This window comes from Psittacula echo (genome assembly GCF_963264785.1).
Source record: "Psittacula echo genome assembly, chromosome: 11".
NCBI lineage: Eukaryota > Metazoa > Chordata > Aves > Psittaciformes > Psittacidae > Psittacula > Psittacula echo.
The window spans coordinates 2,387,302-2,412,912 of record NC_137746.1 but is presented as its reverse complement, the minus strand read 5'-3'; the positions used below and the strand labels follow the sequence as shown (position 1 = coordinate 2,412,912).

The 25,611-nt window shown below is 41.7% G+C and overlaps 1 protein-coding gene across 1 annotated transcript in view; it reads left to right on the top strand.

Moving 5' to 3' along the window:
* The window catches only part of FSTL4 (follistatin like 4), a gene marked incomplete at its 5' end in the record, with an annotated part of 197,202 nt that overhangs the window by 154,387 nt on the left and 17,204 nt on the right, over positions 1-25,611 (top strand). The window contains 3 exons of the mRNA XM_080627306.1: positions 7,171-7,337; positions 18,269-18,389; positions 24,728-24,889. Coding sequence (XP_080483432.1) covers positions 7,171-7,337; positions 18,269-18,389; positions 24,728-24,889 — 450 coding nt within the window. The remainder of the gene's footprint in view (positions 1-7,170; positions 7,338-18,268; positions 18,390-24,727; positions 24,890-25,611) is intronic.

Below are 25,611 nucleotides of genomic sequence, written 5' to 3'. Positions count from 1 at the left end.
GCTATCTTTTTCTTCCTTAAATCAGGTATAAATCAGTTCAGCTGCTGTAACTCAAAGAAGTTATGAAAAAAAGTTTAGTGGCTTCAAATGGTTTTTGGTTCCCTGAAAAACTGTAGTTTAAATGTAGATGGTGGCTGTTCTTTAATGCTTTGGAAGAAGTGCTCATGCTAAAGAGCTCTCCATTTCAAAGCCAAAGAATTTCTGGAGGACTAGGAAAAAACTTACAAACTCCTAGAAATGCTGAATTAAACCTTTTACAAGGGCTAAAAGGGGTAAGTGTTGCTTTTGTGGCAGTGAAACAACTGATGCTACTTCTGGCTTTCAGTTCCAGTAGGACAGAGAGCGCAAAACGCAGAGAGCACTCTCACATCTGTCCCAAAGACCATAATGTTCTTTTTTATCCTGTGTTCAGTGGCAGATTTTAATACTCCCATCATTATTCAGAGAGAGGCAGAGGGGGACGCTGTTTCTGGTTTTCCTTAGGAAAAAGAGGCAAATCTTTGCAGTCCCATGTTTGACTTGCCGTGACTACCAGAAGTAATCTGAGAGCCTATTGCTCTTCTATAAAGTGAGTGGGGAAATGCTGTGTCTGTTATAGTCTAGGCAGGACACTGTTGACACAACATGGGAGTATTTGATCAAAAATTAATCACGTCAACATTGCTCTCAATCTGTGGGAAATGGGAATCTGAAAGAAAAACAAATGCAGTTATGGAAATTATTCTCTAAAATAGACTACTTCTGCCTATTTACATAATGACTCCATCACCACCCTCAGGAGATTAGATAATTAAACACTGAACAACTTGTATTTATATTCATGTACTTTCAAGAATGAATGAATTATCTCTTTTTGCACAAACTAAATGTTCTCCGTCTGATGAGTAACGGGAGGGCAGTGGTGAGATTTTATGATGGAAAGCGTGTTTCTTGTTTTCTTTAGGAAAACATTGTTCTTTAGAATACAGTACATAAAGAAGCTGTGTTTGGTTACAAGTCAATATAAATGATTTTCAGCAGATTTATTAGCTAGGTGAGTGTGCTTGATACAAATCCATATGGGAAAGCTGGGCTGCTTTCTTGAATGTCTATGAGTTTTTGATGGAATTTGTGTATAATTGAGATAAATATCTAAGCAGCTGTTTGAACAGATTTTGCCTCTCCACATGTAGATGTTTCCAGTGCAGGTGACTCTGTTGTAGTTACTTACCTAAAGTTTCTGTGTAGTCAGTGTGAGGAGTTTGAAGTTTCAATTCAAGTTAAGCTTTGTTTTACTCTGCATATTCTCATTGTCTAAATAATCAACTGCTTTGTGCAACCTGGTCTTAACCTGGTGATAGATGCCCCTGTGCATGGCAGGGGGTTGGACTAGATGATCTTTGAATGCCTCTTCCAACCCAGACTGTTCTATGATATGTGAATGGCAGTGTGTTATGGATACAGCTGCTGAAGAGAAGTAAAAGGCGTTGTCCTATTTAATCGTCCCAATAGCTGCTTTTGTCTTGCATTTAATGTAAAAGTCATGGTCACACCAGCTGGAAGAGTTGTTCAATTTGACAGGGATGAGAGACAGGGTCTTGTCCTTTAGCACCACGCCAGAGCTGAATATCACTGGTGATGTGCACACATTTATTCTGAATTCCATGACAGGACAGGTTTTAGCTTCAAGAGCAAGGGTGGAACCTCTCTCGGGGAGTCAGCCTGTGGCCTTCAAGAGTAATGACAGGAGAGGGCTTGAGGTACTAAATCCTTTCATGCTGCTAGAAAGATGACTGTGCCTTTTTAAGGCTTAGAAAACAGCATTACTAATTTAGTAGAGAATTTACAATAAAATGCTTCCTGAAGTAGCGCGCCCAAGGTCCTGAGGATTTATAAATTACATTAAGAACTTGAATTATTTGCAGTTACAAAATAAAGCTGAGATATGAACATTTCAACCTAGCCTTAGAAAGCATGTGATTATTCCCATTAATTGAACTTGCAAGCCTTAGAGGAATGCTCTCTTTTTGAGGGGAACCAACCTCTTGGAATGTCCCATGGAGCCCCCCTGGGCAGCAGTGGGTCACACCAAGGGTACCCAGAGGCAGAGCCAGCTCTTGATGGTGTTTGTCACAGGTTATAAAGCCAGAAGCCTCATCCCGATCACCTGCTCTGCACTGATATGGGAGCTGTAGGAATTCTCTGGGTTAATTAATTGTGAACAACTTTAATCATGTTCATTAACAGCTCTAATGTCATTAATTAATAGCGTAAACATTTCAGTAGCATGACTGGCTTTCCTGTAACACCAAGTTGGTGTTCAGAAAATGGAGGGGTTTTTTGGGCTGGGTGATGGATAGCCCTTTCTCCTGACTCTGGGAAGGTGAGAAGACAGCAAATACATCTAGGTAAGCCTGACTTGTTGAACCTTAATAACTAACAAAATGTGATGGCATAGCAGCATTTCTTCTGGAGATGGTCCTAAAACCAGCCAGTGTGACAGCTTTGTAAAAGCATGCAAACCCAGTGTGATTTGTGTGCTAAGGTTTTTATTAATTCATTTATTTGGTCTATGGAGTAGGAAAGAAACTAAATCACATGCTAATACAGGTAATTTATAAGTATATTATACAGTGCTTTACAGATTCAGATCCACTGAGAATGATAAAATAGATGACCACTTCTTTCCCCAGTGTCTCTCAAGAGGTATCGCTGGAGTTATTCGTTTCCTGGCCAGATTTCATGTTCAGTTGCATGTTTATAAATGCACCTCACATACAACATGGTCATTTTAAAATCAATCAGCTGTGGTCAGCTCAGATTTAAGAGGGTCTAAAATTGTTCTCCCCTCTCTGTACAAAGCCAAGGACATCTCATCAAAATTACTGGGGAAAAACTAGTTGTAATAGGTATATCCCTCTGATCATGAATGGTTTTGATCTTCTTGATTGAGTTACAACCTCACCTGAGAACGTAATCAACTAGAGAATGTATTGAAACAAATGCTAAAATTACATTGACTTCTGTGCTGCAATACTGGGACACAAGGCAATAAACAGATTTGACCAATGCACCACAGTGCATAAACACAGCTGTGGGACTTGGGGAACTGGGAGGAGGCTGAAGTTTTCACCCCATTAAATCAATCCTGACTCAAACCATTGCTGGAGAAACAGGATGAATTTAGGGCTGCGTTACCCGTGCTTCGGTTCACAAATAAAGGTCTCTTTGCTCAGGAACATTTATTTACAGGCAAGAATCTGTGCTTGAGGCTTTCTTCGAAAGTCATCCTCCCATTCCTTCAAACACGGCTGCGTTGTGTTTCATTGTCTCCCCAGTGAGACTAAGTCACAGGATTAAGAAAACACTGCTTTGTCCCCTAAGCTGAATCTAAGCAATAGAGTTGGTTGCTCCATATTCTATTTTAGCAAGGCAAGATATCCATGAATAAATGTAACAATGACTAAAGGTGGCAAAAATGTATTAGAAAGTGTATTTCCCTCAGATTTAAGGGAAAAGATCTAATTAATGATACTAAGCACTTTTTAAAGTGTGAAATCTGTTTCTGTATGTAGTATAGCATGAGCAAAGGCAGGCAGGCAACCAACATTTACTATGTAAATTATCGCCACGCAGTGCTAAATCAATGAGTTTTCCTCCATAGAAGCTCATTCTGGGTTGCTCCCTATAATGACCTCAATTATACATGTCTTCATTGTGAAATTATGATTGCCTTTGGCGGGCTGCAACTGACAGCAGAGAAAAAGATTCCCATGATAAAACAGCACAACAAGTAATACCTGCTCGCATTAGTATGCACAGCTTGCAAAGGTGCAGAGCAACTCCAGCTTAGCACCCTAGGAAATCAAATTGGGGCAGAGGAAGGGCCGAGGGAAATGTTTGACAATATCGTGACATTTTTAACGTGAAAAGGAATTAGTAAGGCTTCATGTTCTCATCTGGTATGGCAAGAAATTCAATGTGAGAATATCAGAGTGGCTACTCCTGGGTTCCCAAAGGTGCGCAGTGCTTCACAGTTTCTCCCAGGCCGAATGTAATAGCAGAGAGGGAAGGTGTGAGAGACAGGACAGCGAGATGCTTCCACTGACCACTGGCAGATGGGGAGTGATCCTTCACCTCCTGAATGGGTTTGAGGACGGTGTTGCCCGGTTTCTGAAGCCACGGAGTTTTCAGGCACTGAGGTGCTGCTGTCACCAAAGGGGAGTTTGCCCATTCTGGCCGCCTCTTACTGACCTTCATTTGCTGGAGTGCCTGGTGAAGGATAACTCCTGGACCTCTAATACAGAGACATGGTTATACCCGTTCCTTCTTAAAAGTGATTATTACTAAGGCTTTGCTACTGTCTTGAACTATTAAAAGTTGAGTCAAAATGACAGCATCCCACTATCTGATGATAGCATCTCTCTCTGAAGGCGGAGTAATTGGCAGGAGCCGTTCTTTATTTCCAGCTGGAATAAACTGAGGGGAGTTGCCTCAAGTGGAATCCCAGAGAAGAGTCCCAGGTTTGACATGACTTCATAAATATGATCAGCTACAATTCTGGGGCTGATACTGGTTGAATCTACTGAACATGGAAGCTGTTGTGCATGCATCATCCTGCAGAATTTCCAAATGAACATAAAATTGCTTGATTTTAGGAGCAGATTCCGTTCCAGCTTGTGTTCTGCAAGTGGGCACACTCTGAATAATACCCATTTATTCTGAACAGTTTTATAGGCATGGTAAAAATCCTTTTATCTCGTAAAGGTTTTTTAAAACTAAAAAGAGCAGTGTTCAATACTCAATCTAGAGGCTCTACACAAAATCATTATGGTGACTTGAATAACTTGTAGACATAATCCAGCTAGCATCAGTGTGTCTTATGCTCTATAACTTAAGTACAAGATTCTGAGTTTTTAAAAGCCCCTCTCACCCTCTTAGGGAATCTCTGCTTCCTCCACAGTGCGCCTGCTTGTATAAGGAAATCTTTTCTACTGGTAACAATAAAGCAATGACTCAAGCCACACAGTATAATCTTGTATTAGTAGAAAGGCTTTTAGATGTTAATAAAATGCCCTCAAATGTACTCCATAGAAATACTCAAGAAAAGGACTGTGTTTGTATTGTTGAAGTAGTCTGTACTAATTACATGCTTTAACAGAAAAAGTCATCTCCTGGCCTCATACAGTTCCATCCAAGAACGGCAGCAATGCCAGGCGTCTTCTTAATTGGAAGTTAATGTATTTTTCATTACTGTGTTTCTAAAATGTAAAACCAAAGCCTCTTTAGCTGTCATTTGGAAGATGGACAGGGAGCCTTCAATTCTACTGCAACAAAACACTCCACAAATGATGCTGAAGAGGGAGCCCAGCGTGAGCCAGGGAACTCAAGGCAGTGTGAGAATCAGCAGAGGGAATTAAGGAAAACAGCAGTAAGATGAAAAACCAATTCTCCTGGAAATAAATGACCCTCTATTTCATTTCTCCTCGAGAAAAGATGTCCTCATTAGTCCTACTCCATACTACAAATTATCGTAATTATCAGTTCTTTGTCCTGTCAAGTGCACTCCAAATATTTTATTCATAGAAAGAGGCCCTCTTTTATGCTGAAAATAACGATGTTATTGGCTCCTACGTGCTGTTTATGTGCTTCAGATAGCTGGATGAAGGTGATGGGATGGGACATCACTGCTCCTTTGGGCCATCAGCCTGAGTTGCCATGTGTCGGACCTCCTCCTGTAGGTACCTGAGGGTGATGTGATTTAATGTTGTATTATCTGTTCCTGGTTTTGCCTCTAGTCTGCTCAGTGACCTTGAATGGGTGAGGTTCTCCTTCCCTTCCCAATCTTCCTCTATATCCCCATTTGGATTTTAAGGTTTTTAGTGCAGAAACTGCTTAATGGTCTGACTGTGTCTGGCCCTTTTCTCATGTATTGGAGCCACTGCCACCCAAATAATAGCAGCAATATGGTCAGACATTCCTCTTTTTGATCAACCATAGATCAAAACTGAAGCTACCATCTCTTCAAAGTAGTTTGTACTCTTTCTGAAATAGCACTGGGAATATTAAGTTGGAGAATGGCTCTGCTGGCAGATGTGACATGCAATACTGTATTGATCTTAGCAGCGTTCAGTCAGCCTTGGATCTACAGTGGTGAATACAATTTGTGGCACATTCAATTAACTTCTTGCTTAGGTGGAAGAAGCAGAAAGAGACAGGGTGCTGAGCTGATCGGGTACTGTTGCACAAGCAAGTTTTGTGCTATGTGTTCACACTCAGTGGCTAGACCAGAGTAGAACCCTTCCAAGGCTTCCCAAGGCTATCAACATAGACAACATTTTAGTGCCCAAATTCGATGGATTTGCTACTCAAGAGATGTTAAAGCAGTTTTTCAGTTAGTTCTGGTGTCGAATGCCTTACCTATCTGTATGGCCAGGCATGGCAAAATGTGCAGACACATCCTGTGAGCATTGGCCAGAAGGAAATGATGCAACGTGGTGTGGTTTGAGAGATGTTAGTGTGGTTTTTAGTGAAGCCTGCGTGCCTCAGGTGTTTCTTTTGTGTGTTACACGTAAGTCAAAATAACATGGGTTTTTATTATTTAACTAAAATACAAGAAAGCTTCTCACTCCTTGGTTAAACAACATCTGTATCTCAGGTGCCACATGTGGCTGCATTTGGTAAAGGAGTTTTCATGCTTCGTGACTTCAAATATTTGGGCAGTTTAAAACTGGGTTTGTTTGCCTTTCAGTAACAACAGTATTACCTTAATGCTTCAAGGACAGAACCTGACTCATTCTTGTCCGCTTTCAAAGGACGTTGGCAGGAGTTGTCTAGAGAAACACAGATGTGCTCTCTCAAGCAGGAGAGCATTTGCTTGTCCTGTTGCTGACTGCTTTGTAAATGTAAGTTGCAGGAGAGGATCTATCTGTCTTAGTGCCCTGATGCCACAACTACCACTAGATGACTCGGGAAAATGGTGCAGCAAGTCTGATTGTTGCAGATTCAATTTCTGTGTCTCTTGCTTCGCTTTATTGTTTAGGGAGATTTTATAGCATAGATAATCCATGTCCTTGCCAAAGCCCTTCAAAGTTATTCCTTGAATGAATGAGACAGAAGGCAGAGCGGGGAGAAGGAGAACAGCTTCCCTTTCTAGTGTTTGGTATTACTCTGCTTTGCTGTCTTTTGCAGAGGTGGTCCAGCTGAGCCTGCCAGAGGACCAGAAGATCAGCGTTACCACCATCACCGTTGGCCTGAGCACCGTTCTGACATGCAGCATCCGTGGGGCACTGCGGCCTCCCATCATCTGGAAGCGCAGTGGCGTCATCCTCAACTTCCTCGACTTGGAGGACATCAACGTAAGTCCTGAATTGCTCTCATCATTTTCTTTTTAGGGCATTGAATACGACGATGGACTCTTCATCAGGGACTGTAGTGACAGGACAAGGGGTAACGGGTTCAAACTGAAACAGGGGAAGTTTAGATTGGATCTAAGGAAGAAATTCTTTACTGAGAGGGTGGTGAGGCACTGGAATGGGTTGCCCAGGGAGGCTGTGAATGCTCCATCCCTGGTGGTGTTCAAGGCCAGGTTGGATGAGGCCTTGGGTGCCATGGTTTAGTGTGGGGTGTCCCTGCCCATGGCAGGGGGGTTGGAACTGGATGATCTTAAGGTCCTTTCCAACCCTAACTGTTCTATGATTCTACGACTTCGTTTAACAGATGATAGTTTTAAGGGCACAAGTTTTATCTTATTATTATGATAAACTGGAAGCTGGTGTGATATTTTGTTTTTACATGAAGATGTATGAGGAATAAAAACGAAACAACACAAATGCAGCTTGAGAGCAGGGGTACTTGGAATATGTTATTATGAAATTAAAACTTAGTACTGCAATAACCTAGCACTTAAATAGCATCTTGTTGCTTATTCAGTTTGGTGCAACCTGTGGCCCACAGGCAGCAGCCTTGGAAATCCAGGGGAAAGTAGCTCCACAGACCATTAACTCCTGAGAGATCTCTTTCCTAGTGCAGAGAAACAGGTTCACCACGAGCATGAACAGCAATACATTTATCATTGGCAGTGAAATCTCTCCCCTGCCTAAATCAGTTGATGTTTTTATCTCTGTTCCTCCTGTTTCATTTGCCTTTCAGCCAGTTCTCATCTCTTAATCCTTGGTTACTGTTTCTGATGAGCAGTTTAGAATATGGATTATTCAGCAGGGTCTGGCAATGCCCTCACAGGAAGGAAGATGAATCTGGTTTAACTCACACTGCTGGTCTGATGTGTGAGTTGGAGTTGGTAGTAAAGACAGGACCTGAATAATGTTATAAACTTGCTCATTTATTTAATAACGTTTAATTATGGAGAGAGTGGAAAGTAGTGTACAGAAAATATGGTCTGTATTTCATTTCTCTTTGCATTACTGTACACAGTAAATCAGGTTTTATTTTAATTACACTACAGCAAGAGTTGATTTATATTTTTGTTCAGCTCGTGTTAATTTGATAACCACTCAGTTCAGAGTTGTTACAGTCAATACTGTAGCTCCCTAAATTGTTGTGTATCCAGGATTGCTGAAATGTGAAAAACCTTTGGTTTATTCTTCTGCATTAATACATGAAAATTACAGCGCACAGGACAGAAATACACACTGCAGCTTGGTGCTTTATTTGTTGACTCTACCAGGAGAATGATGTGCACTATGTGTAGGTGATTATTGTGTGCCCAAACTCAGTAATTATAACCATCTAAACACTCTTTTCTTCTCATCAAAGCAAGTATTACCCTTTCACAATGCATTTCTTGTCTTCGTTTGGAGCATGACATTGAAATGCAAGATGAAACCATTGCAGATTGGCACAGAATTATACAGGAACCTCATTATGAATGTGCAGGATTGTACAGCCAGCCCAAAGCCGGTGTCCCTGACCAGATTTCTTACAGATATCAGTCAATGCCAGGGTTAGAAAATGACCTTTGGGTAACTGGCACTAAAAATACATAGAAAACTGTCAAGCTGCCGTGCACCAAGTCAGGCGTTCCCTGCTGTAGTCAGCATGGCACAGGGAGCCATGCAGGCATTGACCTGCCCATGAAACTTTGTTTAAATATTCCTGGGAACAGATCTGTTCCTTGAGACAGATCAAGTTTAGTAAAGATTACACATCCTGCCAGTGTGCTTACTGTAATCTGTAGTGAGCAAATTCAGCAGCTTTGCAAGAGCAGAGTCCAAAAAAAGCCTTTTCTTTTGGCAGTGATTTTCACTAGATAGCTCTGAGGCATTGTGGCTTCAGGGTCATTTTTGTTGGGCTTGTGATTGAGCTGGGGTTAGAAGGGAGAACTGTTGTTCTAAACTCTTATTTTCACACACTCTGGAGGCTCAAGAGTGGTCTTAGAAGTGTTTGGCCAAGAATAATGAAAATTCTCTGATTTATCTTACCTTCGTGAAATTCTGGTTGTGATCACATTAATCTTAAAAGATTTAAGTTCGTGTGTGAACTGAACGCAAAATGACAGTCCAAGAATTGGAGTAGAAACACATCCTTGATAGATAGATTAGATGGATGGATGGATAGACAGACAGACAGATAGCATGTGGCTCTGAGGCTTAATTTGCAAATCCTACTATCTGAAATAGAATTTTGAGTACATTTTCATGCTAAAATGCCAGTTCCTCCCTAATTTAGGTCTGGCCCAAGTGGATTTCTGGATTACTTGCAAGTAGTTCTCTTTCTCGTTGGTTATTAAATGTTAAGAGGAAGGGTTATGTCTTTGCACATAAACTGACTGGTTTCTGAATGATTCAACACCCCCTAGGACAGTGCCAGGCAATAGAGCAGGGGAAAAAAATCACTTTGATCTGTTTGAACTAGTGTATCACTGGGAAACTATATCAAAGGAGCACTGAGATTCTTACAGGGAGGAAAAACAGGATTTATGCCTCAGTTTTAATGTTTCACATGACAAGGTGATAGAGGGCATAAACTGACATGGAACACCTCTACAAGCAAGCATCAAATCTTTTTAATCTAATAAACACCTCCACAGCTTTTTCAGCTTTAATGAAACTATAAAGGTTTTTATGTTCTGTATATATAACTGCTGTCTGTATTCTGGCCTGGCTACTTGATGTGACACAATTTGGGGATTAGCATCTTTTATTTTCCCTCTTCCACTGTGGGCAATCTGTAGGACTCTTGAGCTCAGGTCTATCCCATCTTTGGCTATTGAGGGTGAGCCCCTTGCATATCTGAAGCACTTCATAGCAGGGATGAAGAGATGCTCCTTCAACTGGTAAATCCAGTCTTTATAATCGCAAGTTTTATGTCCTGTGCTCATGTAATATAGAATCATAGAATGGTTAGTGTTGGAAAGGACTTTAACATGAGCTGTGTTCGTCTGCACATGAACACACTTGTATTTGGGAGTCGATATTTGGTGTAGCATGGAAGTGGTTATCAATGTTCACTTTGAGGTTTGTAATGTGAAAATACATGCACCCATGGCTGCTTGACAGCTTGGGCCAGGGTAGGCGACATCAGACAGTTCAAAGCTTCAGCCTTCCATGGGTACACAAACTCACATGAAACAATAATCTATTTATAGGCACTGACAGCAGGAAAGTGAAGGCGCTGTGCTTCTTAATATACTTGAAGTCAGTTAATTAAATTACTTCAGTTTTCTTTTAGTCAAGCAGAAACTCAATTGCATTCCTGCTTTTCACAATCAGGTAAGCAATTTGGCTAATTGGAAGTGCAACAGGAGATTAATTGTACCTTTTTAACTTCAAGAAAATTCCCCCTGCTCCTGGCACAATGGTAATCACGTACAAACCTACAGGATAGGCACACACTTGGAAAAATCCCGGTATTATATTTCAATTAAACTCTTTCTCTTCTAAATGCTAATTCAAGAAATGAGAGCAAAACAAAAGCTCAACTCTTGGAAAAAAACCAGAATCCTTCCAGCAGCACAGGAGAGGCACCACTGACAAACCCTTTGTGGCTTTGTTTTCTCCAGATTCATGACCGGTGTGATAGGAGAAAGTTGTCTGTGTTCCACATTAACACTGGAAGTGACAGGCAACAAAAACCTAGATAATCTTAGATTTGGGCAGAACTGCGGGGTTGAAGATGATGACAAAGCCTGGTTGTTGAAGTGTGTTCCTTAAATCATTTTTATGTGGTATCTTGATTGGCAACAAAATATTAACACTTTTTTATTGCTTTCTTAATCAGAGGCTTTCACAAGCAACACAATCATAATTTGTCCTGTCCTGTCTGTGAAGGACTCTGTTAATGAGTTGTCACACAGCTATCGCAGAGGAGCCATCTTAATGGTACATGTTAAATAGTTTTTCTTGCAAATGTTTAAGATTGCTTTTAGCATCAAAATATTATTTAGCCGTAAATTATCCAGGCGTATTATTTATCCATTAGGAGTCCATTCACAGCTCGAGTTGAAAAAAAAATCGCATCAACTTTTCTCATGCAGAAAATAGCTATAATGTAGTTGGAACCGGTAAGATTGTGCTAGCTACGAATTAATTTCTGCCTCCAAATGGTGAAGTGGTTAAAATGTGTCATCTTTCCCAATAACACGCATTCCATGTTTGCCCCTTAGGAACGAGAAACATGTTTTCCCAAATAGGTGGTTATGAAAGCATTCCTCAGCTTGAGAATGTAGTGAAGTCTTTGTGGAGTTAGAGGTATTTATACAGTATTTATAGGAGATTTTTTACATGGTTTGATATTATCTCCAGAGAAACACATGTAGATTTGTTAAAAACATAAACAAAAGTTACTCCTTTGAAAGCATGGTGAAAGCATTCACAAACAACAGAGGGAATATTACTATAAGAAAACAAATCGCCTGGTCCTAAGTAGATGGTGGAGTAGAAAGCTTCTCCTTCCTCAATAGCTCATATTTGTGGAGGAAGATGTTGCTCTGGGGTGGTTTTGTTTCACTTGCGTTTTTGAGAGGCACACAGAGCTCATGCCTTGGGAATGCCTTGAGAAACCTGGGATGTCAGATGCAACTCTCCCGGAGGTGAACTGCAGTACTTGGTCTGAGTGTTAGAGCAGAAAAGCAGGACTATGGATGTGAATCTTCTAAATATGAGCAAGAAGAAAGGAGTCAGCCCATCTGCAGTTAAGTATTAAAGTAGCTAGACTAAGACACTTAAAAGAATGCAATTGAGAATAAGATGAATTAGGACTCTGAAATGAGTTGTACTCTCCTGTACCTGCTCTGACTGTTGTAACTGATAATTGAATGAGAGGCCAAAATCCATGAATCCCACTTCTCTCTCTGTATTGCAGGGAGAAAGCTGCAGTTTATGAACAGAATTGCCTCCCAAGATTGGTACTTCCATGTTCCACGGTCTTTGCACGTCTCTGAAATGTCTTGTAGATCCAATTAATAGAAACATGTAACTAAATCCCTGGTATACCAATTCCTCCCTTCAGCCAGAAAACCCACCACTGATTTTCCTTGTCTCTTGAGTTTCTCGGGATATGAAAGTCATCCATTTTTATCTGTGTTACAATTGCACACGTCTCTAAAAAGTACATTTCCATGTGGTTTTAAGCCCAAAACTTTTTCATCTCACCAGCAGTCTTCTGTAGCGCTAAATTCTTTGAGCGGAAAAGCAAGGGAAGATAAATGAACAGCCCATCAGGCTGTGTTTGCAAGAGTTTCCTGCCATTTGCTTAAGGCAGAATTCTTCTCCATGTAAATTACTGAAGTGATAGCATGTGTAAACCCAAGAACAAATAGCATTAATGAGGCATAGGTTTCCAGCTTGTCTCTGGAAATGAATTATTAAAAGCAGCCAAGAAAGTGATTTAAGAGCCCATGCCTAATTTGTTGTATTTTTTATTATTTTTATATGAATCACTCATGAGTCTGTTGTGAAAAAAAAAGATCAGAGACATTTGATGAGTGAGGAGAAATCATTCGCAAAGTGATAGCCATTGTTGCAGATTTTGCATCATAATAATCTCGTTAAATGCTTGGGTACATTTTGTTTTAAAACCCTGTAAACATTATCAGAGAGAGATTTCTGGGGCTCTGAGGATCAGGCTAGCTGTTTCAACATCAGCTGGTTAATACAGCTTCATTGCTGTGCTGGTTACTACGAAATCATTATAGTGGTTTATTTTGTCTAAAGGAAAATCAATGACACCAGCCAGTCCCAGTGCTGGGACTGGTTTTGTCAGTGGGCACTGACAGGCTCCCAGCTCCCTCGGGCTTGGTGGGAAGGGCTGAAAGGGAAGGATTTAGAAGTGAAGCGAATTATTCATAGAATCAGAGTCATAAAATGGTTTGTGTTGAAGGGACCTTAAAGCTCCTCCAGCTCCAACCCCTGCCACGGGCAGGGACCCCTTCCACTGGAGCAGCTTGCTCCAAGCCTCTGTGTCCAACCTGGCCTTGAACACTGCCAGGGATGGGGCAGCCACAGCTTCTCTGGGCACCCTGGGCCAGCGCCTCAGCACCCTCACAGGGAAGAGCTTCTGCCTAAGAGCTCATCTCAGTCTCCCCTCTGGCAGGTTAAAGCCCCTACAGGCCCTTGTCCAAAGCCCCTCTCCAGGTTTCTTGTAGCCCCTTTATGTTGGAAGACTGCTCTAAGGTCTCCCCTGAGATCATGATGATGATAATATTTATTTATAAGGAAGTCCCAACAACCGGTGAGTTTCTCCTAAGAGAAGAAACCACCCAGGGAACTCTATTCCCTCTGTCATTATTTCTGTGATGAACACTTTTAAACCAGGCTGGTGAGGGTGCATCAGCCATTTTCAGGACTCACCCCAACATCTAGTAGGAGCATTCCGTATCTAACAGAGGTGGTTTAAGTCAGGTTTAAAATCTCATGTGCTGGGCAGTGGCGCATGCCCTTCTGCCGTGTGATTTGTGCCACTATTTGCTGATAGCTGGGGAGATGGGGAGATTGTCTGGTTTTGTGTCACTGGGGCTTGTTTTTCTGTTCCTTCTTCCTATTTATAGCTGTAAGACAAGTATTTTTTTCCCCAAGTAACTGGAAGTTACCTTACAAAATAATCTGAATGTACCTTATGTTAATTCCTCCTCAGACTTCCTGGAAAACAAGAAACTTTGCCAAAAATGTGAAGGATTTTATATATGTTTCTGTTCTGTGTTGGAGCAACCTCAAGACGTGTTAAAAAGCTCCATGAAAAAAGCATCTGAAAGAGGCAAAAAAAGGCAGTTGATGCCTTGCAGCCTCCATCAGCCCTGGGTTAATGTGGGCTCCCTCTCTGCGGCTGCCCTCCTGGGTGTCAGGGCAGGAGATTTGTGCCATTCCAATCACATCTTGGATTTCACTTGAGACAGAATGTGAAACGAGATGTACAAGCAATATGCAATGTTTTACACGTTTGGAAGCGCGGGGTCTGCGAGCCGCGGCAGATTGCATGACCAAGGAATGCATTAGCAGGGAGGGATGGGATAAATAAATATGAAAAACCTTCTTTTTGGAGAGATCGATGCTTTGGATAATCAGTAGTGATGGAAAGGCAACACAAGACAAGAAAACCCGTGTATCCGTTTGCTGGGATCTGCTTTTCTGTCTGAAATTGCCTGTGTGCAGAAGCAACGTTTCCTTGTTATTATTTTTCAGCTTACTGGGTTGTTGTCAATTTAAAATGCAGCGTGAGGCAAGGTTTTAATCTGGGAAAGTTTAAACACATTCTGAGGTCACTTAATCAGCGCTTTATTTGAAGGGTAACTGCAAGACAGAAAGGCAGCTCATGAAGGACAGGGAGCTTTTGATTCAGACAAGGGAGAGAAAACAAGAGCCAAACTGCTGAAGAAGTCGATTTATCATCTGCCACCAGTCAACCTTATCAATTAGGAGAAATTATAAGCATAGCTTGCTGAATCATTTTTTCTTTACTCCAGAACATGTACCGTTATCTTATAATGAATTTCATAAAATAGAGGTGATGAACACTCTGTCCTTATCTGGCCGCTTTGATGCAAAGCTCATCAGTTTGTGGGGTTAGAATCGTTTCTGCCTCTGTTTTCATCACTTCTGCTTCTTCTTTTTCACAAGGCAGTTCACCTTCGGTGGTAAATGATGAACGGTGTGTCTCAGAAGTTACTTATTTGCCTTTCTCCTGGTTGCCTATCCTTTGTCTGGGATGATACATAAAAATGTCTCTCCAGTTCACTGTTGGGGTAGGAGTAGGGCAGCCCCAGCTCCAGGGGTTGTGCAGGACTCACTGAGGCACCTGGGCAGCCCTCGGATTACTCTGCTTTAAAGGTGAGAGAGTTTTAGGGAGAGAAAGAACGATGTTACATCAGTTTTATAGATGTTTCTGGTTCCCTCTGACTGCTTTCAGGCTCGTGGCGAGATGGAAACCTTGCTTTGCAAGCAAAAGCCATCCGGAAAAATCAAAGCACATGAAATGCTTCCTCTGCCTTTTCCCAGCATGAATTCTTCCCATTCCCTCTGCCCACCCCTGCGAGTTCTCCCAGCAGGCTTATGTATGCATGTTTGGGGGGGTGGAGGGATGGAGCTCAGAACCTGAGCTCTAAAAACATTTGTGCAAATAGCTTCCATTTGGCTGATAGACATATTTGAGAGGCAAGAAGCCCTTATTGACCCGCAGTTCCTTCTCAGCTTGATCAAGCTGTGTGCAGAGTGATGGTGTTAGACGCCGTCGAGGACCACTTCCCAGCAAACCAAGCCAGCCGCTGAGCACGCTGTCAGTGTTAACTTACAGTTACTACAGTGATACACCCCAGCAGCTCCTAGGAGCTCCCCCAGGCAGTGCAGTGTTGGAGGGCTGTGGGAAATGGCTGGAATACCAGGGCTTCTGTTGTGCTGCAGGACTCCTGCCTGGGGTGAGTGTGACACAGAGAGAGAGAGGCTATTAAGGAGTCGGACTCATCAGTTCCTAATGCTCTAGGGCTTGGGTTTTTACAGCACTTCCAAATACACCCTTATAAAATCCACAGAAAGCACTTGTGCATAAGAATGCATGCATATATATAAAATAGAACTGTGAAATCCTAATGTACTAATTATATCCACAGGGAAACACAAGGAGAAACCATGAGCTGCAATAAACACACAGAAAAAGTCATTAATTTGTTAGAGAATTCAGCATTCTTTTTGTAGCAACCGCGGTTTCAGTATTGAACCGAAATTTCATGATCACTTTTTCCTTCCCACATCTAATACTGGTCATTCTTAATAACATTGTAGTCTCATGTGGATTTACCGTGTGTGCACAAGTTATACAGGGCAGGTAAATGCCTTCTGTGTCTGACATAAATGGTATGGTGTTAACCCAAACCATCTTTGATAACCTTCTTTATGTGCTAGAAGTCAGAAAATAGTTTCTAAAAGTCATAAATGATGCTTTTACCAATATAAGCTTCTCTTTACAAGAAAAATGTGTTTGGAGAGGAAGAGAATAATACCACAGTCTTTTGCATCAGTTTGTTTTTGCAAGGGTCTTATATTAATACATTTGTATGCATTGGAAAAAGCAGATCTTCCATAAAAAGACAATTACAGAGCACAAAGCAAGCATGCATATTATTTTTCCGAGATATCTTAAAGGAAGCAGCATACCTGAACCAGACGATTTTATTGTCCTGTTTTTCCACACCACCATATAAATCATTCCATAAAAGTAGCCATCCTGCTTTTATTGATCTAAACTCCATTTGAGTTGCTTTGGGATTAACTTTTAAACTCTGTTCTTCGGTCCCCTCCACTGCAAGCTTTTTCTCTCTCTCATGCAAATATCACTTGACCAGGGCTGATGTGTTTTCTGTTTGCAGTTACTCATGCATCTTTACTTTCCATCAGGAAAGATGGAACAGGCCAGCAAACAGGCAAATGCTTGAAATGGGAATTTTTGATTAGATATCTGTAATAATATGTTGGGTAGCATAACCAATTTATCCCGTAGTGTAGATGCTAAATCTGCCTGACACCCAAGTGGCAGTAATATCTCAGATACTTTTGATTATAGATTTTGAATTCCAGGGTCATCTGTGCATTTACTCTTCATAATTGTTCATACATTAATTCTTTCATATATTGTACATAGATAATTGTTCATACATGTTCATACACTGGGGTAGCACGTGCTTCCAGGTAGCAGATAGCACCACCAGGGTGGTGATGTCTGTGTCCTCTCAGGTTAAGGTCTGTGCTTTGGGAAGGGTTGTTGTCCTGCCTGTAAACTCTGTATTTCTCAGTGCTGCCTCTCAGTCTGCCTTGTAACATGTATAACATCCTGCATGGGATTATGGGATGGAAATGGGCTAATAAAGTCCTTGGTTTTTCACGAGCAAAACTACTCTTCAACGCTCACCCTGTTATACTGGGTCCATGCTGCCCTGATTCCAAGCTGAATTTTGCCATACTTCTGCAGTGAAACACTGCAAAGTTTAGTTTAAAATGCTTCACACAGGGAGCTAATTAAAGAAAAACCATTGTTTAGGCCCATGAACTGCTTTTAAAATGAATCCTTCTGGTTTCACGTGGGAGTACAAACATTCTGGAGCTGCAGAAGACTGAACGTTAATGGAGTAACTAGAGAAGCCGCTTCGTACATCAGTGCTGTGGTTTCATCTGAAATGAATTCCAAAGCAGGGCACTTGTACAACATATTCAAGTGCTAAAACCGCTTTAATAACTCATATTCTTCCCATCTATAACCAAAAATTGTAGTAATGCAAGAGCAGATCTAGGAAGATGAAGGGGATAAAGGAAGATACTTGTCAAGCAGGTGCAGATCAAACCAGGTTTGTTTGAGAAAATGCTCTTTGTCTGCTTCCTTGTCTCCTGCCTAGAATATTGTCTAAATGACAGTTTCAGTTCTTTCTCATCACATCTCAAGGTTACAGTGCGTTTTCTAAGAACAGGCATAGATAAAGGAAACTTTAACCCACCCAGAAGTTAGCATTTTATGCATTTAGGCTAAAGGGTAGATACTAAATTCCTCCATAAATTAAACAGCTGGAGATTGCCACCTTTTTTATGTGCAAAGAACACCTTGTTAGCAGCCAGCACAGGAGTTCATGTTCTCAGATGAGTTGCTTTGCCTTACTCTGAAATTGCCGTTCGTTTTCTCCCTGCATGTTGATTTATGAACTTTATAACTTGCTGTTCAAAACTCAAGCTGTGTTCCCAAGCCATGGTGCTATCAAACCCACTGAAGAGGTTTTGTGTGTAGCGTCCCTTCACGTGGTGGTTAGGATGTTTTTCCTAAATAATGAGGCACCTTTCCTGTCTTGCTTTCCATACAGGACTTCGGAGAAGACGATTCCCTCTACATCACCAAGGTAACAACTATTCACATGGGCAATTACACCTGTCATGCCTACGGCTATGAAGAGCTGTATCAGACCCACATCCTTCAGGTGAATGGTTAGTAAATGGCATATATGACAATCCATGAAATGTTCCCGTAAGCGAAGTTGCGCGTTAACCTCATGCACCCAGAGATGTGAAAAGCCACACAGTTGTGTGTGCACGAGCGTGAACCTAGCTTGGGCTCTGCTCACTCTTGAAACCACACTGGCAATCAACAAGAAAGGTACCAAAGGAAGGAACGTGTATAATTACCTGGGCTTCAGTCCTAACAGGAAAACAAGCTGTCAATAGAGTCATAGAGTTAAGAGCAGCATTTCAAAGCATCTCTTAGACTAATTACTACTTCTGTCAGCAGAAGTGTTGCTTCAATAATTTCTTCTTCGAGAAAGTCATTTGTGTGAAGGAGCCCAGGATATTGAAATAAATACAGCACAGTGTTTCCAAAACAAGCTAACCCCCAGCTCTGTACCAGATTATTACCTGGTTGTAGCCTGCTTGGTTCACTAAGAGCTGTGTGCATTGGCTAAAGATGTGTTCCACAGGGTTGCAAAATGAGGGCAGACCCTATCTTTCTTCTGGCCTCAAACTCAGGCAGTTGGATTTAGTTTGATATTACATTAGCTTCAATCAGAGTTTCATTGAGGGACCAGCCCGTGGAATATCCACCTCTGCGGTAGCGAAATCATGTCCATCTTTAAACCTGTGTTTATATGTGCTAATATGACCAGCAGTATCTCCAGAATAGGAGATAGAGTAACCTGTTGCTCACCATGGGTAGATTTTGATGTACTCTGCTTTGAAGGTATTTAGTTTACAGGGAAATCCAGTAACTTTATCCCAGAGGATATATTATAAGGTAATTTAGTGTTTAGTTCTTTCTCTAGATGTGCACGGGCATCTACAAAGGAGAGCTTTCAATTGGGAAGAACAGGTAGCTAACACACAGGTTAATAGAGAGAAGCTGACACAAAAAGAAACAGTAAAAAGGCATATTTATGCACGTTAAGAAGTGCTGTGGTGGACGTGGGGTTTAGGTTTGGCTGCAGCTCAGTTCTTCTGGCACGTGTGTAAATGCTCCCCACTCACAGCAAGTACCTGGAGGAGAGCACGAAGCATCCGGTTGATTTGAATGAAAACTGGCTTAATGTTTCTACAGAATAATTTGTCATCTTTCAAGACAGCAAAGTGTAAATTCTCAGCAACGTGGATAACTAGATTGTGCGTGCTGCAGCTGGGAAAATGGGTTTCCTTCCTCAGAGTGCTCTTTGTTTGATGAATGGCAGTTGAAAGAAAAGCAAGCTAACAAGTTAATCCTGTGTATATTATGTGCTATGTTACGAGCTCTGAATGGAGTTTGGTTGGCAGACAACAATATAGACTTTATCATCACTGAGAATATAAGGCCCAAAGGCTTTGAAACGAAAACCAGAATGAGAGGAAAGCTATATGGGGTGTGGGGAGGGGTTGCTTCCTTTCATCTTTATGCCTGCCACTTAGATTTAACTTGTTGAAAGATCCTGTTTTGTTTTTAAACAGAAGTTACACACTGCAGCTGCATCTGGTTTTCTTACTAATAGAACAAAAAAAATCCCCACTGTCCATGTTGGCTTTTTAATGTTGCTATGTAGTCAATAAATACTGCAACAAAATGCCATGCATTCTGCTATCAACTCTAGGCAATGCTAGAAGACGCTGCAGGATCTAGAAATCTTTGTCCTACAGCATCTGATATTCCCATGTGAGCCATTGCATTGACGTTGCAAAGCCGTGTTCTGCATTTCTTGACGTGGCTGGCTGCCCATATCATTGAATTGTCTCCTTTTCTGCCTCTGTTGTGGCTTCCTCCAATAGCTGATGCTGGGACAACAGGTCCGATGGCAGGACAGTGTTGTGTACCTTCAGGTGCATTGTGGGGTTGGAACTGGATGAGCTTTAAGGTCCCTTCCAACCCAAACCATTCCATGATTCTATGAAATTCACTTCATCACAGTCAATCCTGTGGGAAGTCAGGCATATCCTTCTCCTCTGCATGGAAACAGTGTCATTATGGATGCTTGCTGCTGTGCCTGTGCCACACAACCCTGGCAGTTCTTCCCTTTGTATCAGCTGGTTCAGGATATCACAAGTAACACAGGCAGATCCAGATGCTCAGGCAAAGATGAGAATCCTGTTAGGCAGAAAAGGTGAAGACCACCAGATGAATGTCCTGAACCACTGCCTCACATCTGGGCAAGCAGCATAAAGCACACGTGTGAAATGCAGCCTGCATGGGACATTTGATGTGGTAGGTTTGGGATGATCTCATGTATCTTAAGAGTCACAGCAGTGGTAAAATTCAGGTCAGTGTATTTGCACAGCTGGACCTTAATGTCTTTGGGAGAAAAGAATGCCCTGAAAGGCAGCACAAAGCTTAGGAATGAGAAATACATCTTTCATGCTGGTATCTTTGATCAGGAGAAGCCAAGAACAGTAGGAAGATTATGTTCTCTCCTACGTATGGATATTGCTGTATTGCTTGGGAAATGTGTTCAGCATACACTAAGCGTAGGGAGGAAAAGCAATTTATCACTTTCAAGAGGAAAAAGAGTTGCTGAGGATAAAGAATCTCATAAAATTGTAATCAACTATGAAAATTGATAGTTTGCAGATCAAGAGGCTGCTGAGTGTGGGGCATCATTTTCCTTTGTCCTTGCACTCTGGAAAACAGCAGCATAAATCAGAATATTGTATTCTTTGAAAAGGGGTTTAAAAAGCCATTGGATCCTCAGCACAATTGTTAACGGTCCAGTAGGACGCATTTTCCAGGAGCAGAGAGATGTTTTAAACAAGGATGTTTTGTTAATGTGGCTTTTCAAGAGAAACCGTAACGCTGCAAAGTCCTTGCGAATCATAAATGGAAAGATTAAAACATCTCAAGTAAATGATTAATCTATTAATTATTACTAGGCCCTGGAGTATATAGGTCCTAGAGCAGCAATGTATGTCTTTGGGCCTTGATATTGCCATCTGTGCTCATCATGTGCTTTATCACCTGAGCTGTTTTATGGTAATGAATTGGTCTGCTCACAAGGTACTACTCAGTATGCAGTAGTAGGCAATCTACCCAACCTCATACTTGTTTGAATGCTTCTTTTTTTCCCACTTTGCTTAAGATAATAGCATTTTTATACTGCCCTTGGCTGCAGGCACAGTAATGCTTAGCAATGATATATATTCACCAAGGGAAATAGCAAAGGATAATCCATATATTCCAAAGTCTGGAGCTGAAATTTTTGCAAGTTTAAAGCAAAATGAGCTTACTCGGGATGTATTAATTTGTAGCAAGGACAATAAAAATGCATTCTGCAGTTTGCTGTTATCACGAGGCAGTTCCATGCAATAATTTGCCTGTGCAATGAATTATGTCAGACAAGGGAGAAGAAATAAAGTGTTTAAAAATGGAAAGAGCAGGAAAACGGTAAGAGCAGGAATGGGGATGCAACACGTACTTTTTGTAGGTGAAAACAAACACTTCCCTCATTAATCACTGGAAAAAACACCTTGCTATAATTTCAAGTTAACCTAATTTTCATGCAGAACATTGATGCAGTGTCTAGGACCCCTGAGCTGCCTTCTGTGCTATAAGTCTATTGTGTTTTCAGCTCTGCAGGTAGAAGATGAGGATTTCTTGCATGCAGGCTAACGTGGTGTGAGGCAAAAAACCTTTAGGAAAGCCTAAAGCAAACTTACAAGAAAGTTATCAACCCACATTGGTTTTGAGAGCATTAAATGGGTGGTGTCTGAGATGGGCTGTATCTCTTTCAAGAGCTGGTTGGTGAGAAAACTGCATTGGTGCCTTTGGCCATTTGGGGTATATTAGAGAAGGGTGCGAAGTTGGCTGGGGGATCTCCTTCTTGCCTTGAACTGGGCAGGCACAGGCAGGCAGCTGTATCTAGATGAGCATTAAGGTTCTTCCCAACCCAAACCATTTTATCCTGGCAGGAGCAGAGCTCTCCACAGGGCACGGGACCTCATGAGCTTTATTCCAAGCTGGTTTTCATGTAGATAGCTGCAAGCTTGGGCACCTGAGTCTGTCTGCAAGAGGCTGGGGCAGGCAAACCTGCAGAGAGAGAGGGCCAGGATTGCCTGGGGACTGGAAAAGGCAGGTTGTGCCATCTGGAGAACTGGGAAAGTCCCTGGGGACATAAAGTGCTGTCAGTTGACTTCAGGATTTGGGCATCTGGCCTCCTTGGGTGATGTTATCTTCCTATGCATTTGTAGGAGGCAAACTACCTCTCATCCATGAGTCTGAATAAATCACATAGCCTTTCAGTGCACCTCAATTCCTAAATCATTTCGTTCTAAAAATGTTACTAGTAGCAAGCAAATCATAGGCGAGACAAGCACTGAGTGCAGGACCTTCATAAAACCCTGTCAAAGTGGCCAGAAATTACTATCTTTATCCTGTCTCGCCTGGAGACACTGGCTCGGACAGATTCCAATTAATTTTCCGAGGTGCAGATGGAATGAGAAGCTCCTGACTCACAGTGTTATTGCCCTGAATTGCTTGGGCACTGTCTCTTCAGTAAATCCAGGGGTGGCTCTGACAGCTGCCAGCCATTTCCAGCAGCACATCGCTTCCTTTGCTCACCTTCTGCTTGATCTGGCACCTCCTGAAGTCAGGAGGAGCTGCAACCCTGACAGTAATGGGAGGAGGAGAAGTTAAAAAGCCAGTAACTGCTCTTATTTGGAATTTGAAATCTCAATTTAATAAAGCAAACTTATATTTTTGGTGACCTCCTGATTAAAAAGATCTTGGGTGGTGTTTTACTCACTGCTCTGCATCTTACAACACGTTTTCTCTTCTTCTCCAGTGAAGGAAATATGAGACAAGGAAGTAAACCCCCACATCTAGTGCAGAGGTGAAGTTTAAAGCCATTCCTTTGCTAAAAGTCCCTATTTTTTGCCCAGAGGCATTTCCTTTCAGATTACATTTGAGCAGTCTCTCACTGTTAAAGCTATAAAACCCAAGTAGACTTGAGGGCTTTCTGTCGTGGCTGATTTCCTTCCAAGCTGACGACTCAGCTCTGGTTAGTACTTGGCAGCTGGTAGGTAAGACGGAAGTAAAATACATCTCTCTCTGGTAAGGCCCATAAAAAAATAGATGGAAAATGTATGCTGGTGAATGTAATTATTTAAACTATGCCCATATGGGTATATAGATACATAGCAAGCTGCAAACACAGAGTTCATTTTATTCTGAAGCAACTGTTAAGACAATTTGATTTTGCCAGGCCTGGAGCCTGATGATGGACTATATAAGAAGACAGCACTGTGTTAGGTACCTTGAGCCAGTGATTTCCACTTGAAGTTTATTATTAACTCATTCAGGTGATCTTAAACCCACAATTATTCCTTAGTTCTCCATTAGTGCCAGCAGAGGTTATTCATTTCCCTTGAGGAAGAAGTCAGGCTCCCACACATCACATCCACATTTGACTCTGACTGTGGTTTTACACAGCTGTACATCTTTCAACAGTTACATCCAAGTCCCAAAATCTCTTAATATAAAGTTGACCACTTGGTTATGAAACAGAGCACTCCATGACCACCCTTGAAATACTATCAGCCAAATACAGCACATCCTCATGTTTCCTTTTATTAAATCCCTCGAGGTGAAAGGAAGGAGGATTCCACTTGTATTTTTTACTGATATTGCAATATTGCAGTTTCTCCTTAAAGTAGGTGAGTGAATTGTGAAGAAAGAGTCAGTGGGCGATATAAAGCCTTGTTGATTTGAGCAATGAAGGCAACATGATTGAAAATCAATGAACTTGTCTCAAACTGTAATATAATTAGTAGTTCTGCCAGCTGAGTATATTAAATAGTTCAGAGGGGCCTTCCTGAAACAAGATGAGTCATGCTTTGAAAGCCTCTCAGAAAAAAAGGGAAGTAGTTTATTTGTTCAGAATAGCAGGTAGTGAATGTACAGGCTGTTTCCTGATGGATATTAATTAAAATGGTGAATGATGTGCTATTTCTAATAGGCAAGAAGTCCAGTTTCTTCCTTACTAGATTCAGTGAAGGCTGGAAGTTTATACTTTGATTTTTAAATACATGAGTACTGGCCTTAGGTTTTGATCCAACTTCACTTAATTTTGTTCAGTCCCTTAGTGAAAGAAAGCAAGAGCAAGCAAGAACAGTCTAAATACAAACCTGGATATCAAGGTTGCTCCCTGGCATTGATTTATTAGTTTATTGTATCCTGTTTTCTGCTGCCAAAGTTGAGCTATAGAAGAATCATTTCTGTACCAGTGCTGGTGCTTGGATCAGACCTTTTCCTCTCTCGAGCCACTGTCAAGGAACAGCACTGGAAGGTGAGTTTAAATTGTCCAATTCCTTGTTTCCCACAGTGCCACCAGTGATTCGCGTGTACCCGGAAACGCAGGCGCAGGAGCCTGGCGTGTCGGCGAGCCTCAGATGTCACGCCGAAGGCATCCCTAATCCCCGAATTACCTGGCTAAAGAACGGCATTGATATCATGCCAAAACTATCCAAACAGCTAATGCTTCTAGGTAAGAACAGCATTCTGATTAATTAAAGTATTGTAGACAGGGATTAAGGAGGATTATTTTGCGCTTTAAACCAGAAGTTCCTGCACTCTCTCTAAGCCACAGTTGTTGGAAATTGTGTTACAAAACCCCTGTTCTTCCTTTTTATCTTCATCTCCTGTGAATTTCTCTGGAAACACAGTATTGATTGATAGGAGTGGTAACGGTGTTCTGTTAAACAACCACGTGCTTGGTTCTCCACTGCCTCGCCTCTTGTGCAGAGCTGCGCAAAGCAGAGGAGGCATGCATTAAATTCTTTATTCAGGTTTATTTGCATTGGATGCAAGTCAGCTGAGAATTGGGCTGTGGTTCACTTGGCTCCTTGCACCCACCTCTGCAAAGGGAATTGGGCTCTGGACTCTTATAGGTCCTTGTTCAAATGAGGCTGCAACAGATACAGCAAAAGGCAAAAATACTCTGTGTAAGCATATTGAAAGCCTCCCCGTATCCCCCTCAGTCTGGCTGTGGTGTGTTGCAGCCCTCAGCCAGTGTTGGCAACACACATCTCTCTGCATGGCTGGGTGCAATGTCTTAAAATAATATCTTAGGCGATGGTGCCACTCCAGAAAGCAAAATGATAGGAGTGGAGAAACCCCTCCCAGGCCCAAGTTTTTTGTGATCTGATGAAAAGCAGTTTACAAAACTCAATTTAATTTTTTCTCCACTAAAGCCAAAGCATTTTTTCT